The sequence below is a fragment of the Meriones unguiculatus genome, chromosome 2 (genome assembly GCF_030254825.1).
Source record: "Meriones unguiculatus strain TT.TT164.6M chromosome 2, Bangor_MerUng_6.1, whole genome shotgun sequence".
In the NCBI taxonomy this organism is placed as follows: domain Eukaryota; kingdom Metazoa; phylum Chordata; class Mammalia; order Rodentia; family Muridae; genus Meriones; species Meriones unguiculatus.
Window position 1 is genome coordinate 188,090,355 of NC_083350.1, and position 16,620 is coordinate 188,106,974.

At 42.2% G+C, this 16,620-nt stretch overlaps 1 protein-coding gene across 5 annotated transcripts in view; it reads right to left on the bottom strand.

Annotated features, from left to right (window-relative positions):
* Nucleotides 1-16,620, bottom strand: part of Arfip1 (ADP ribosylation factor interacting protein 1) — a 65,838-nt gene that overhangs the window by 26,495 nt on the left and 22,723 nt on the right. For 3 of the 5 annotated variants that reach the window (XM_060378509.1, XM_060378510.1, XM_021643873.2), the window contains 3 exons: nucleotides 8,286-8,394; nucleotides 4,462-4,557; nucleotides 3,099-3,211 (listed from right to left, as the gene is read on the bottom strand). In XM_060378509.1, coding sequence (XP_060234492.1) covers nucleotides 3,099-3,211; nucleotides 4,462-4,557; nucleotides 8,286-8,394 — 318 coding nt within the window. The remainder of the gene's footprint in view (nucleotides 1-3,098; nucleotides 3,212-4,461; nucleotides 4,558-8,285; nucleotides 8,395-16,620) is intronic. The other 2 variants (XM_060378511.1, XM_060378512.1) reach the window with 2 other exon arrangements.

Consider the following 16,620-nt stretch of genomic DNA (forward strand, 5'->3'; position numbering starts at 1 on the left):
AAACCCACTGAACTACCACACAGCAAGTCCCAAGCTACGCACCAACGTTTGGTTGGTCTCCCCTTCACCTCCCGAAGAGTCACTTAGAAGATTCAGCTTCCAGCTGAAGCTAACTGAGTATGTTACAGAGCCAGAAGGTTAAAGCCATCACTGAGCTGCACAGCTCTCCTAACATAACACGGATGAAACGGGTGGGACACGGATACAGCCAGACACCATTCAAATGGCTCATGAGACAAGACAGCCAGAGTACTCTGATTATTTAAGTTTCTCAAAGAGTTGGCTGTGATGACAAAACAAACATGCATTTAAGTACAAGGAAAAGAACAAATTCACAGCAGCAATTCACAAATTAAAGAGAGTTTATTGAGACAAAATACAGAAGGGAGCCTAAAGGGGAAATAAACAGGGGGAAAAAACTCAGCCAATGAACAAATGGGACACACTGACAAGGAAAATGGGCCAGAAAGGTGAAAGACACTGGCTTAGAGACACGTGCATCCATTTTTTGGGGGGATGCTAATGGAAACTGCTTCAAAATTTAAGAGCGACTTTAAAATAGCACCTCACAGTCAGCAAAGACATCAACTGAATGCTTGAGGCTTTATTTTTTTATTCTTTTATTTTTATTGAGCGAGGAGAGAGGGAAGGAGGGGAGAGGGAAGGAAAAGAAGGGGGAAGGAGAGAGAGAAATGAAAAAAGAAAAATACTTCAAAAAGGGCAATACAGCAAGAGCCTGCCTCAAGGAGGCAGGAAGAACAGACACTAAACCAACACACAGCAGAAGGGACTTCCAGCTTAGGGCTTGAATGCACCTTCTCAAATTAATTTTCTTACTTAATCTTATCGGAAGAAATAGTTGAATAGGGTTCCCTGTTTTGTTTATGTTTTTACTAGTCTGTTTTTGTTTCTTAGTCTATAATAAATTTTTTTGTTTGTTTTTCAAGAATGAAGCTCAGTGTCATGAAAATTACACAAGTGAAAGGAAGGAGAATTCCAAACAGCTGGCAAAACGCCCTCATGCAATTACAGAATCTTGAGAAGACAGATTCTTAAGGAGATTCCTGGGTAACATGGTATGGTAGGATCTGCAGACAAACCTAACGTAAAGCTGGGTAAGGGCCATGTCGCTCTAAAGATAATGGGATCTGCTGAGGAAGTTTAAAGTAAAATGACCACACGAGGCCAAGACAACTAGCTGCTAAGCTGTAACAATAGTAAGAGAGTAATAAAGCTATGGATCAGGACTGGGGCAAGGGAGAATCCACAGGATTGAATGACTGATTAGATATGTTGGATCAGCACGAGGGAGGGAGGGGATTTCAAATATTCAACACTTGTATTCAGAGAGAACATAAAGGCAAGAGTCATACAGCCCTGCCTTGAGAACAGAGGGGGTAAGGGCGTACAAGGATGTCCTTCATGAAAACAGCTCCACCAGCACGTCTCAGGTCACGTGATCACATGAGCTAAATGACTTCTGGGAAGACTCATATAGCACTTTTATCTCACTAAGAAAACTCTGGGGGCTGGATAGATGGCTCAGTAGTTAGCAACAGGACCACATGGAGGCTCGTATCATCTCTAACTCCTGCTCCAGGAGATGTGGCATCCTCCCATAACAGGCACCTGGCACAAGTGTGCACACAGGCACATGCTGGCAGAACACTCACACAAGACCAAAACAGATACATCTGAACAACATGAAGAAACCCTGTTATAGTTCAATCTCTCACACTGCAGGAAAGCTTGTATTTTTATACAGGCTTTCAGATCGTATTTTAAAACAATGCCCTGAAAGAGTAATTCCACTCTGTTACTTACTCTTGAGAACACACATTTACAGAAAACTGTTATGTGTGAAAACGTAGACAATGCCAACCACTAGACCCATTGCCAACTCAAAACATAAGCATTGTAGCTTATGCTGCAGCCTGAGCTGCTGGGGTCCCATCTTACGTGTCCTGTGGCTTCTAGTGTCTGACCCCTAGGAAGACTCTAGTGTACGAGGAGGTCTGGGGCTGGAACAATTCGTAATATATCTCATGTGCTGCAGGATTAAACATGGCTTTCTTGCTTTACTGAGCGCCTTAGGGAAATAACCGCCAGTGACTCAGAGCAACGCAAACAGCCACGCTGAACTTACAATCTGGTGCTGCCTGTACAGTTAGGAATGATTACAGGATCCCAGAGTTTCTAGCTTTGGATAACTAGTGTGCCTCTTAGCCTTCAGCTACCATAAAATATCAAAAAAATGCCAGGTTCAGTGGCATAAGCCTGTAGTCCAGGTAACTCAGGAGGATCCCCTGCCCCAGGAAGGGCAGCCAAACTGGCCAATAGAATGAGTCTATTAGGTCTTTTTTTTTTTTTTTTTTTTTTTTAAGATTTATTTATTTATTTATTTACTATGTACTACCTGCATGTAGGCCTGCCTGCAGGCCAGAAGAGGGCACCAGATCTCATTACAGATGGTTGTGAGCCACCATGTGGTTGCTGGGAATTGAACGCAGGACCTTTGGAAGAACTCTTTGGAAGAACTCAGCTGAGCCATCTCTCTAGATTGAGTCTGTGTCTTTTAAGAAGTAAACAAACTATTAAAAAAGGAGAGCAAGTGAGTGCATCTATACTAATTCTGTGGTTAAAGATATTCTAATCCTGTGTGTGTGTGTGTGGTGTGTGTGGTGTGTGTGTGTGTGCGTGTGCGTGTGTGTGTGTTTGCCTCTGTATGTATGAGACAGTCTCCACACATAGCCCTGACCAGCCTGGGACAACACCCTCCTCCTCTGCTCTAAGTGCCGGGGTTATAGGCATGTGTCACTGCGCGCAAGTTGTCATATCTTTTTTTTTAATTATATGGATTATTAGCTAGAGTTAAGTGTTTCAGTGAGTCTTTTTAAAATTCTTTTGCACTAAATTTTAAATTATATGTACATATAAATAATGGAACAATTATTTTGTTTCCTAATTGCATATTCATGTTTAGATGGTATTATTTTTCATGTTTCTTTAAGCACATGTAAATGAAATAACATGTAAATGAATAACACGTAAATGAAAAAAGTCTTAGAGATACGGTAGAAAATTAAAAAATTACAAACCTTGTATGTGTTGAGACTCCATTTTCTAACAAGTTCTAACTTTTCCATTGCAGGATTTTTAATTTCATCTGCTAGGATAACTGGTCCACTTTTTGTACGTGTTCTTTGGCCACCTGCAGGATCGTAACAAAAGACAAAAGCACAATCCAGATAAACACAGGGCATGAGAGAAAAATGAAACCTGATGCTATTCAAACTAAACTACTTAAATAAAAAATGCAAAGGTTCCACTGCATGAAGGACTAGAGCCTCCTGGAACCATGTAGGATAATTTCCTAATCATTTACAAACATTTCTGTCCACTAGGGAAACATGTAGTTTGTGTCACTTTAAGAAACAAATTCTGCTGCAAATTTACCTTAAAAAACCAAAACAAGCAACGCCTGGCTGGCCTGGGAGACCGCACTCAGACAGCGCTCAGTGCTGCATGAACCCAGGGGTCCTGCTCGGATCCCAGCAGCCATGGAGGAAACTGGTGGAGCGCTGCAGGCCGGCAGCCCCAGGACAGACCGTGGCCAGGGGTTCCTGCAGCTCAGGGGTCAGCCAGCCTAGCTGAGCGGGTAAGCTCAGGCTTAGTGAAGGACACCAGCCTCAAAACACAGGGCGGAGACTGGCAGTAAAACACAACCAAGCCTGGCCTGTGGACTGCGCATGCACACGTGCGTGCACACGCAGCAAAAATCGGGTAAGTATACATTTTCTTCTCCCACCTATTCCAGCAGCCAGGTTAGCTTTCAGTGGCTTCCCCACGCCCAACAAACAAAGAAAACAAGAACTAAGAATTTATAAAATTCTCATAATCAAATGTTAATGCCATACAAAAGGAAAGGTGTAATTTGTTGTTTCCATCTCTCTGTTTTGACTTTGCGAGCATCTCTTTATGTGGCCCGTCAGCCTTGAACCCTGCAGCCTCACCTCGTCGACGCTGAAGTTATAGGCGTGCAATACTAAGTCCACCGTATTTTTCAATGTTTTGTTGAGATCTACAAACTATGTGTATGCTGAAACTGACAGGTACACACAACCTTTTCACTTGACCCATTCTCAACAGTAACATGACTGCCGAAACCCCCGTTCCGTTTGCAGAGAGGGCAGAGCAGCAAAGCTGAGAAGCTAGAATCAAATAAGCAGGCCTACACCAACCAGAGAAAGAAAGACTGGGTTCAATTGTATTTTACTATGTTTTTAACCTTTAAAATAACTAAATTTCAGGTTTGAGACGCAACTCAATTGTGCTGAAAAGACAGGTGATGGCGAGAAGAGTGATTTCTCAGCGTTAGAGAGAGCAGTGGCCCTGCCAGAAGAGCACATGCCTACAGACACGGAGCGAGGGTGGCTTCTGCGGCAGCAGTACAGCGGATACCTGCAGGGCCAGTTAGGTCACCTCCTTGGTGAGCCAGCTGACTAGCTGCTACCCTGCTGGGGGACAGGACAGACGGCAAAGGCGGTGCTGAGGGACCTGGAAAGGGCAGACATTAAACTGTGAAAATCCGCTTCCTCCTCCACACGCTCGACATTTTGAACACAGATCCACTGACATGGTCAAACACTGCAATTAGGAATATGCTTGCTTGCTTTCAGGAAATGATGCTGTGGGCCTGAGTTCTATATAAACTTTTCATTAGCTTATCAAAACCAAACAAAGCACCCCACTATATAAAAGAACTGGCAAGATCACAGCTAAACAAGCTTCCCTGGAGTCTGTTATTTTCAAAACCAGGTCATATGAAAGTCCTAGAGTTAAATGATTTATAGTTTAAGTATCTATCTCATAGCTTGCCAGACTTTACTATGAGGAAAAGGCTGAAGTGTAGAAAGGAGTAATGAAGCATTTTTTAATACTTCTCACAAAAATGTACAAAGACGTCTGTCCTTTGTCAGAATTAGAGCCGTCACAGGCCCTGCTGGCAAATTCTCCCAATCATAAACCAAGTGTGTAGTGCAGACACAGCTGGCTGTGCCAGGAATGCAGGGCAAGCACAGAACTCAGTACCTGAGACTCAGGCACTCGTGGGACATTTCAGAACTGGTGCTGTCATGTCTCCCAGGCGATTATGAGACTCATCCATGGACCTTTAAGAGCACACCTTGGACTCTCTCAAGATCCACTCCCTAGCAGTGCAAAAGTCACCTGCTGCTTTTGAAGGCGACTTGAGAAATTTTTAAACAGTCAAGTTTGAGAACAAGAGGAAAGAACAATTTTTAAGTAAATCAACCGAGTTTTAATTCTGATTCTGGGGATGAAATTCTGGTTCTGTCTATCACATAGTGTCTGGAGCACAATGACAGTTTACCTATCCCCTGAGCCTCTGTAGAAAAGTGAAATCTACCATCTGTCAGGCCAACGAGGCGACTCTGCAGGAGAGGCAGTGGCTCCTGGGAAACCATGTAGAGAGGATCTCACTGTCCTGACTACACACACACACACACACACACACACACACACACACACACACACACAGTATTAAATCAAGTTAGACAGTAGTCACCAAAACATTAGAAATTCTTTCAACACTTAGCTGAGAATATTTCATTTTCTCTACTTAACTGGTATTTGTGCAGCTGTGAGTGCCTATGTGGTATTTTTGCACAAATGAATGTGTGACGACCAGAGGAAGATCTCAGGCGTCCTGCACGATCACTCTTAGCATCACTGTCCTGACACAGCTTTATTCTCTCACTGAACCCAGAGCCAGGCCGGCCACCACCCAGGCTCCAGTGATCTTGTCCCCATCTCCCAAGCATTGGGGCACAGGTACAAGCACAAGAAGCCATGCCTGGCATTTTCATGGGTACTAGAGATTCAAGTTCAAATTCTCCCGTTTGCAAAGCAAGTGCTCTTACTCACTGAGCCCCCTCTCCGGCTCTAGCTGAGAGTATTTTAATGCCTATACTACACTATTATTTTAATAATAATCTTCCCTAGTTTTCTGAGAAAAATAGATGAAATTCATTCATAACAGGAAAAAGACAGTATCCACTTTATATATAATTAGTAAGAAATGTACAAATTCCACTAAATTCTGATAAAGACAGCCTTTAGCCGTAAAAGTATAGAAACTTGCTTACACTGAAGTCAAGCATATGACAGACCTACATGGACTGAAACTATCTTTCAAAAGTAGAGATATCTGTCCCTTTAAATCCATTGAACTACAAAACTTAAAACTAAACTGGCTGATAAGTATAAAGTAGTCTGAACACTCAGAATAAAGTCTATGAGAAATGAGGCTCAAGAGGTTAAACAGTCTCACGTGGGAAAGTTCAGAGTTGCCAGCACAGGGTCGCCAGCATCAAATTAAATACAAAAGCACTATCTACAAGTTACTAGCTTAAAGACACTTCAATAGGCTATCTAGGCTAAAACCATGTTATACAAAGACCGTTTTTCTATTGGCCAAGGCCCAGGGTTCCCATCATAAGGAAGTAGTAAACATAAGGAAATGGCTATAGTTCCATGTCTGATGACCTCAAGAACAGAGCTCTGTTGTTCTAGTTATTACAGTTCATTAATCTCTGTAAGGAATGATGCCACGCACAATGTGACATGTGTATAATACATGCAGCAAACGATACTGCATCCTACTAAAATGGCAAATGATGTGGTGCTGAGGTGGGTGGAGTTTTAGCTGTCTGTCTTACCTGCAAAGTCACCTTCCATTTTTCGGTATCTTCAGAACTGTAAGCCTTTAGACTGATGTAGTTTCCTTCCCATCTAAACTTAGCGATCAAAAGTGCTCACTAATACCCACAAAAACCTCTTAAGAATCCAAAATCTTAAAGCTGGGAATGATGGTACACACCTCTTATTCTTAGGACCCAGGAGAGGCGGTGAGGTAGCACCTGGATTACACGGCAAGATGCTCTCCCGAAAGAAAAACAAAAACCAAACACAAAACCTCAGGATCTTACTAGCTGGCTAAATTTGGGGAAATAAGCCAATTTCCTCTCAACAGAAACTTAGCAAAGTGCAAGAATTAGAATTCTCATTTAAAAAAAAAACAGCAGACAAATAAACAACCCCCACCCCAACAAACCAAACCAAACCAAACAAACAAACAAAACAAAACAAAAAAACAAACAAACAAACCCCACCCTGGGGACTAAGCACTCCTCCTTACTAGGAGCTTAGATTTGCTTTGGACTCACGCTATCACTAATTCTGCCACATTCATGTGGTCAACCAGATTTCAGTATCTGTTGTGGTTTTTAGGCTAAATTTAGGTGTAATTTTTGACCTTTAACTTTAGGAATAAATAGAAAAGTACATTATTATTAATTATCTTATTCTAACTGTTCAAGTAATGAAAAGTCAAAACAGGCCAAGTGTGGTGGCGCACACCCTTGATCCCAGGGCTCTGGAGGCAGAGGCAGGCAGATCCCTGTGAGTTTGAGGCCAGCCTGGTCTACAAAGTACGTCCATGGCAGCCAAGGCTAGACAGAGAAGCCCGGTCTTGAGAAAACAGAAAACAAAACAAAAAGTCAGAATGCTGCAGCCTTTTGTGCTGACCTAATTCTTCCGGCACCTTCCCTCAGAGTTACTTGCACAAAAGCCCTGGCCACCGAGTGTTCAATGATAATCCCCACTAGCCACATTTCAGAACGGCTCACGATGAAAGAGTTAGCCAGTCTACATGCATGGGCACTAGGAGATCCTGGGTGGTGTGGCCTCGAGGACCACCTGTAATGAGCCACAGTGGGTACTGGCCTTGGTTAGGTGACCTTGGAGACCTCCTCTAGGGCAGGCACAGGAAAACAAAAGCTCATCCTCTTTCTTTTGAAATCTGTAATCAACAGTTAAAATCTGTGGTTAACCCGAAAGTATCTAAGTTTACCTCTTGAAATAATTTGATTGTGGCTTTCGTTCACAATATTTAAAAACTGTTATCAAAAAGTGTTCCTTATGTGAAAGCTGAAGGGGTGTGCTTGAGCACTAGGGCATGAGTGTGAGGCACAGGCTGCATCCTGGAAAGAAGGTAGGTAGTCAAATTATGCAGACTGGTATATTCCTACAAAGATCAGAGGAGTGATCTGAAACTGTTTAAACTGAAGAGAAGGATGATTAAGTTCACGGTCACTTTTCATCACAGAAATAAAGGGCTCAATTCTTGTCTTCTTAACAGAAGAGGCACTTCGTGGGCCTCCCCTCCTTCACTTGAGCCATCTTTGCAGTATGTGGGTCCTTACCTTGAGATGCTCCTGCTTCAATAACCCCCTCTTTGGTACTGTCAAAGCCATGAGATGTAATCTGAGTTTCTGAGAGTCCAAGTCCAGATGGTAACGAAAGCTTTAAGTCCTTGGTAACATTTGAATAAAAGAAAAAACTTGGTGAAAGATCTCATATCACATAACATTTCAGAATTGTGCCTTTAACTACACTTATGCTATTTTTCTCTTTCTACAGATTATCTCCTTAACTTGACATGACATTCTGATGCTCAAATACAGCAAGGTTTGCTATTAGGAGGTTCAATGTAGGCCAAATACAACATTATCTTTACACTGATCACAGCTTAAGACATCAGGACATGAAGGTTGGAGAGATGAGAATGAGGGTAAAAAAGGATGCATCTCAACTAACAAAGACCCTCATAGAGGAGGCAGGAGACTCTAGAGTCATAACCACATTGCTGTCAAAGCAGGGAGGCCAGCAAGGAAGCTTCCTGGGCCAATGCAGCTATGGTCTCCACTGAGGAATGGGGAGCAGGGATTAGAGGGCCAGATAATACAGGAAGTTTAGTCCCAACTGAATTTAAAAACTGAGTTCTGAATAGCAGATGTGCTTGATTTGGTGAAAGAACTACTTTAAGGATACTAATTTTGGGACACATATGAGAACAGCTTAAAAGAGAAGCCGAAGGCAAGACCAATCATAAACTGGATACTATTATGTCTCATCTAAGGACAGCCTGAAATTAGAGAAGTACAGCCCCCCCCAAGTGAAATTCACGGATAATTAAAATTAAAACTTGTGACGAAAATCTGCTACATGCTCAGTGTCATAATAGATGGAATTGCTGACATTTACAACTGGCATCACAGAGCACTCAGACAGTCTAGAGGGTGACTGAGTTTCAGCACCTGTATCTACTCTGCTGCTGGGGTGGAAACACTTCAGCACAGGTTCAGCGACATCTGGAGCAACAACATGATTTGAAGAACTTTCTGTCTGATTCCTGAATTCCTCCAACTCCTAAATGTATCCATTATTTAGGTACCCTTGCTCAAGATTTTAGCAATGCTCTACTCACCTAAAACTCTCCACTACTATCAATGTGAACTGGGCAATATACACAAAGTGGCTGAAATACAATAAAGACAACTATGTTTATCATCCTTACATTCCAGGGGAAAGTATTTGCTACAAATCTACTTTGAAAATTAAAAACAGCTCCTGAGGACAGACTTCTACAGAGGATCTTTTCTGGCGACTTGGCATGAACTTGTGCCTTTCTCTAGCTGGCACCTCTGGAGGAATCCTTGGAACTCCATTAAGACTGAGCACTCAGGTCAAAAACCTGCTGAATGGTTATACCAACTAATGTCCTGAGTGTTACCCTAAGCATTTAAAGAAATTCAATATGTAAAACGTATTTTTATTTTAAAGATGGGGCTTCACACTGACCTTAACCCTGCAACCCTTCTACTTCGGCCTCTTGCATGCTGGAGTGACCTGTGTCACTACAACTGGCTGAGCAAACATGATTTGATAAACACACAGGAATTCATGCCATTTCCACATAGGGGTATCTCTGAGCTTTAGTACTGCTTCTGATTATCCTTTCTTTTATACTCTCCTGAACCATTTTAATAACTGAAATATTCATTCATTTTTAAGATTTTCCCCAGATCCTAACTATTCCTAAGAATAGAAAACTAAATATGCATCAATTGACTTTCTGTTGGTTTTTTACAGCATTTCTAGGCCATACATAAACCTAAGCTTTTATTTTACTGCAATGATGTACTCTATGCATTACTTTTAAGGCATCTTTGCTTAGGTTTGAAAGACCTTGTTCCATCTCTTCAACCTCAAATCTCCTAACTTTCTGCTAGACCAGTTACTGGGTGATCTATCACAAGAACACCTAAAATGGAGGAAGCGTGTCTGGGAGCAGCTTCATCTCAAAGTCCTCAACCTTGCGTGGCACCTCACTAGTGTCTTCACTGGCATTAAGCAAAAGGTGGGTCTCGAGTGATTTGTTACTAAAGTGACTGAAACAAAAACATTTACATTGTGATAGTCAAGGTTATCTCTGCATCACAACATGCTTTCTAGACAAAGATGCAAGCGGAACTTCTGAAAGAAAACAAGTCTGTTGAGCACTTTGGTTATCAGTAAAGAATTAGTTCTGACACCACGTTCTGATACTTTAAAAATCAACAGCAATAATCAGGTTGATGCAATGGCTGTGACATCTGTGCCTAGGCTGGGTCAGATGAGCCTCACCTGAGAACCTGGCTTAGTCACTTAATGACCACGTGGTCCAGGCAGCTTCTCTAACTTGAGTTTCTTTATTATAAAATGGGAATAATTGCTAAAATGGGGATAATTGCGGGTTGATAACTCTTACTTCACAGACAGCACACAAAGGGCACGCAGGATAATACCCTCCCGTATTAACTTATAAACAGAATCCTGCTGAATGTTTGAAGTTGGATCAACTGAAGATTATATATGTTGCATATAATGTAGGATGAGTGATTTTTACTTTATGAATGACAAAGACAACAGAAGACACCAAAGTCATTAGTGTATCACTTTATCATCCCTCAAACATGGAATTATAAGCACTCATTCTTGACCCATCATTAAGTAATACACCCGACAATGCCATCTTAATTACATTTAGGGCATGCCTGTATTTTAAAAACAACCATATAATTAACTTCTAATATTCACCGACTCTCCATAAGACACCTACAAAGAGCTTTCAAGTCTGAGATCTTGAAGTTGTAAAATGGCACACACACCGCTAAGCCCAGCTACCTGAGACTCAGAAATAGAGTTCGTTGAGCCCAGGTGTTTGATAGCAAGAACTCACCTCAAAGAAATAATAAATAAAAGTACATATGTAGGCTATAAAATGATAGTTTACATAACAGAAACTGCCTATGAATAAAAAAAGATAGGAAAGGCAGTCTTTAAAGGGTAGGAGTAAGTTTTGTGCTAAAAATAAAAAAAGTATAGAGAACAAACAAAAAAAGAGGAAGAGGCCAGCAAGCAGACTGTGACTTTCAATAAAAGTAACTTAATTCGGTAGTGACAGAGACACCGGAACAAGCACGTTTCCAAAAAGAGATGGAGAGACGATCATCACCGGAGCGATCATCACTGGAGGCTTCTGCAGGTCCTCCAAAGCCTGACGCCTCCACACTTCTAAGAACACTGATCTCAGGAGTCTAAGGGACTCAAGCCCAGGCCTTGGCATATCTGCTGGACACTAAGTCCAAACCAAACACCTTCCCAAGACAGAAATCAACAAGCCTCTCGTGTAGCAAAAGAAAAACATGGGTCTTTGGTCTCAACTGGTTTCTTACAGCACCCGATATCCAGTAAAGTCACCTCTGGGGTGCATGTGAGAGACCATGAATGTTTTCCACAGTGATGACTCCGTGACAAACAAAAGGGTCTCAGTGCCTTTTCTCTGCCTCCCCTACACCCTTCTCTCAGTGTAGGGGACAGAAACTGGGGCCTTGCATATGCAAGACACAGATCTGCCACTGAGCTATACCCTCTTTATGTTTCACTTTACCCATACAAGACAGGATTAAAATTTTAAAACTCAGAACTCACTTTTTTATTTATTATAATTTCCTGCGATTTTAACACCCTTATTTAATTTGATACAAGTCATCCTGCTTTACCCACTTCATTTCTAGTCTCCCTATTTTTTTTTCAAGGATGTAATTTCATATAAGTGATGCTAACTTTTTAGTCATGTATCTTTCACTGAAGATGAGCTCTCCTTAGGAAAAATATGAGGACTTTAAAAATCTAAACAAATCAAATGCTGCTGAGCCTTAATCTTGACCATCACCTTGACAGGTTTAGAGTCAGCACAGAAGTAACCCTCTGGACACATCTTCTAGCGAGGTTCTAAATCTGTTAGCTGAACTGGAGACATCATTCTGGGGCTAGGGTCTCACACCAAATAAAAATGGGAAAGATGACATCTCTGTGTTGATGGTCTGGACTCTCAAGCTATAAGCCAAAATATCCATCAGCTGCTTCTCAGGTGCTCGTTCACAGAACCAATACAGCGCTGACACAGGCAGTACACCAACGGTACTCAGGTATACGCGCCAGCCAGCTGCACTTACGTGAGAACATTGGGCACGTGAACTGGTCTCTCGTAAGAGCTATAAGCCAGTTCTCACACAGAACTCTTAAGAGTGGAGGGCTGGGTAGACGCTGCAGCAATAACGACTGAATAGATGCGACAGACATCTCTGATGACGTCCACTTTTAAGTGACGCAGACGCTTTATTACCGACAGCCTCCAGCCTGACAGCGCTCATGGTGTTCCTTGACTCAAAAAGTAGCAATCCTTCAAGAAGCAGAGCTTGTCCGTGTAAAAGAGCGTAACATTTGAATAAGTGAAAAGAGCGTAACATTTGAATAAGTGCTGCAAAATTCTGAAAAGGGACTAGCAGCTTGATGGTACACAGCAACTCAGGGTGTCTGGGAGGAGTGGATAACCTGTGAGGTAACGCTTAGGGTCCGAGTGTGTCCGCTTGTCCACTGGGGAGTGTTATGTTCCCTAAGTGTCCACACAGCCTCAGAGCGTACACAGTCTTCAAGTGTGCCCTCTTCACATAATCTGTCGGTTTTTATTTATTCCTCTATTTGATAGATAAACTTCAGAAATAATTAGTTCATAACCAACGTTAAATCCCCTCTTCACATTTTTATTTATTTCACATTTTGCTGGTATTCAATTCAAACCACAGAATGGCTTAAGTCTCAACTCTACTGAAGCTATGTCAATGCTGAAGTATTTAATACATTTAAGAATAATTTTCAATTTGCCTATAAGCAAAGCTGATGCTTTAAAAAAACTTCAAATAAGTTTCATAAGCATTTTTAATACATTGTAAATGATACAAAATCAGACTAATAGATTTCCTAAAGCTATGAAGGAGTGTTCATTTCAAACCTTTGCAAGTTGTCTCTAATTTGCATATTTTAATACTGGTTAAAAAAGAATGCAATTTTTTAAGTTTTTGTGTAAGTGTGCCTGTGTGAGTGTGTCTATCTGTGGGTGTGAGTGTGTGCCAGGATTCCCATGGAGGCTGGGAGACCTGGAACCCCTTGGAGCTTATAGGTATCTGTGAGCTGCTGACATGGGTGCTGGGATCCAAACTCCAGTATTCCCTAGACAGCAGCAAAAGCTCTTAATGCTGAGCCATCTCTTCAGTCCCAGAAGGAAATTTAAAGCCTAAATCCACAATGTGAAACTTGGCATAGCAATCTACTTTTGAACAGCAGTGTGAAACAAGCTAAATAAAGAACACAAAGTATTCAATAAATGTTTTAAGATGCACACCCTAATGGTGTGTGTGACACCTCAACACATGAGCAGAACTGCAGAGGAAATAATTGTTCCTTCTTACTCTGGCCACAGGGGAACTACGAACGAGGGAACAATTCTCTACCGACAGGCTCTAGAGATCCTTCAAGTACTTCACCTTCTACAGCAGTTCCTACCCTCGTTCCCACATCATATTCTGTCTAGCTCTGAACAGTCTGCTGTTCAAGCGCGGTTCTTTCTCTACTGGAATCTAGGTCTTACCTCTCTTGTCTTGGTGACTATTCTTGTTTTCCTTGTCTCTTGACCTGTCAGCCCTGCAATGGAATCTTTACACTGTAGTGAGAAACAACTCCCTTTGCCCTCCTCACCTCCAATCCCACCTCATCTTCATAGGGTCTGGCTAGCATCTTTAGAGTGACCTCAAAGTCGCCAAGTAGCCAGGCTCACTTCTAACTCCTGGTCCTCTGCCTCTGCCTCCCCAAGCCTGGGATTTAAGGTGAGTATCGCCGTGCTCAGCTTAGGTTCAACTTTCAAAATGTCAATCTGGTTGAGATAACCCATTTTCCTACTGTTTTGTGGCTCTGCGCTGCCTTCTCCATAAGTTAGTCCCTTAACACAGCTTGATGTTTTGTAGTGTCTCTAGGGTCATTTCTCATACACTTTACGTCCCACCACACACACACACACACACAGACACACAGTCACTTTGGCATGTGAACTGTCAATCCTACAGTTTTTACACTTGCTTTAGAATCTTTACAGTCCTCACCCTTCTTCACCTGTCTAGGTTATCTTGCAGCTTGGCAGTAGTTCCTCCTAACATTGTCAGCATACTTTATCTGACCAACCTCTATCATTTGTCCACGTTATTTAAGAAATTAGCAAAGACTGCACAGCCACAAAAGCAACAACAGCCGGAGCAGCACAAGTAAGGAAGCAAGATGCAATCGGCCTAAAAGTGGAGTGCTTCTCCTCCTCCTCCACCTCAGGCATCTAGAGTCCTTATTTCTAGGCCAGCTCTAACAAACGTGTTCATTCACAAACCACTCATGAAATGAAAACTCTATTACACACCAGACATTTTGCCAGGCTTGGAAATAGGAAATGAGAAAATTCTTGCCCGTCACTGCACATACAGTCAAAGCACACGGGCACAGCTGTGGAGTGCTAGCAATGCCACCTAACCACGCCGGGGCCTCTGCCTGCTGGAGAATAGCGCATCGAGAGCCACAGGTCTCTAAGCAGCTCCTCCTGAACTAGTTAGCCGTCCGCGTTTACAATCTGATGACCCTCGGTTGTAACTCCCCACATTTAAGTGGAAATTTTGATACTAAAGAGTTCAGAGATGGCAAACACCTAAACTATTGTATTTGTTTTGGATATTCCACAGGAAAAGCTCCATCTCTGCCCTATCTAATGAAGTAACTTCCCTAACCTGACAATCACAGCTGAATTGACAAGAAGCTTAGCCGTGTGTGACACCTGTTTACCTCTCTACCTCAAGCTACAACTGGCAAATGTCTGGTACTGTTTAACAAACACGGTAACAACATCCACTGTATTTCATTTTTGCTTTCTATTTTGCTGTTTACTGTGTTTCTGAGACACAGTCTCGTGTTGTCCAATCTGGCCTTGAACTTACTATGTAGCAGAGAATGACCTTGACCCTCTGGCCTCCGTCCCCAAAGCTGGGATTAGAAGGTTTATACCATTTCACCAGCTGCTATTTAGTACTTTTTAATAGCATCCATTGTTGGTATACAGTTCAAAAGTTTTATTTAGGAAAAAAGAATAGTATGTTCTGTGAGAGCAGAAGTGGCCCCTGAGAGACCAGGACCACTGCTGCCCATCCCAAGAGTTACTCACACATGAGCCAAGGACTACAGCGCTACTAAGGGACTGCTAGCAGGAGCATTCCCATCAGTCTCTACAGAGATGTGAATGCGGAGGATGGCCTCTCAGAACAAGCCACAAAGTCAGATAAAAATACACAATCTGCGGTGAGAAATGAAAATGTCAACTTTAGTAAGTTTTGTAAATGCACTGCTTGTGCCACAGTGACACCAGCTGGCCAACCAAATCATTGCAGCTCAGTCCATTCTGCGATCATGTGAGATTCTATCCTTTGAAAGCACTATGGCTGTAATGCAAAAGCACTACTACAAGACTCTAGATAAGCAAGCAGCAAAGATGTATGTATCTCTGTTCAGGAATCTAGGTCTGTGAGACTGCTTTACCATTAACACCATAATACACTTATTTTCTCTGTAAAATTTTGTTTTTATTAAAATAAAAGACTCCAGGTTAAACACAGTCTCTTGTTCATTAACTAAGAAACTGAAATGATAAAGCAATTACTATCTAGGGTAACGTATGCAGAACAGATCTTGGAGACAGTCAAAAGGTGCTTCTGAAACATTGCTTCCACTCTTGGGGAAAGGCTACTTTAACTGAAGGCTCTCAAAGATGTGAGACTCGGGCACACACGCGCTCAGTAAAGAGCAGGGGGCAGTGGACGTACACACTGGGGTGCTGTTTCTCTGTGGGACGAGGCAGGATGTGCTGGTTTATGTATTGCTTCTCCGAAATGCTGCCACTGATAAAAGTTCACACCAATATGGAGGGGCTCTGAGACAAACATGTTTTTCCTTTTTCCGCCTTCTAAGATGAAGTGAAATAAATTGTAGAACAACACCCAAAAAAAGAACTTGATATGAACGAAGAGTAAACTTTGAGATCAGAAAGTGACCTTGACTGCATAGGCGAAGCGCTTCCTTGCTGCCACTCACAGACAAGTGAAAGAAATTACTACTGTGAACACAGTCTGTCCCTGGACACATTATGCTGTCATTTATGCTGCAGTGCTAAAGGGAGGCTTCTGAGAGGCACAGGCGGCTTTCTCGTGAGTGGATCGATTCTCTCAAAAACAGGTTGTTAAAACTGTTTGTCTCCTCCTCCCTTGCACACACACTTAGTTACCACTCACA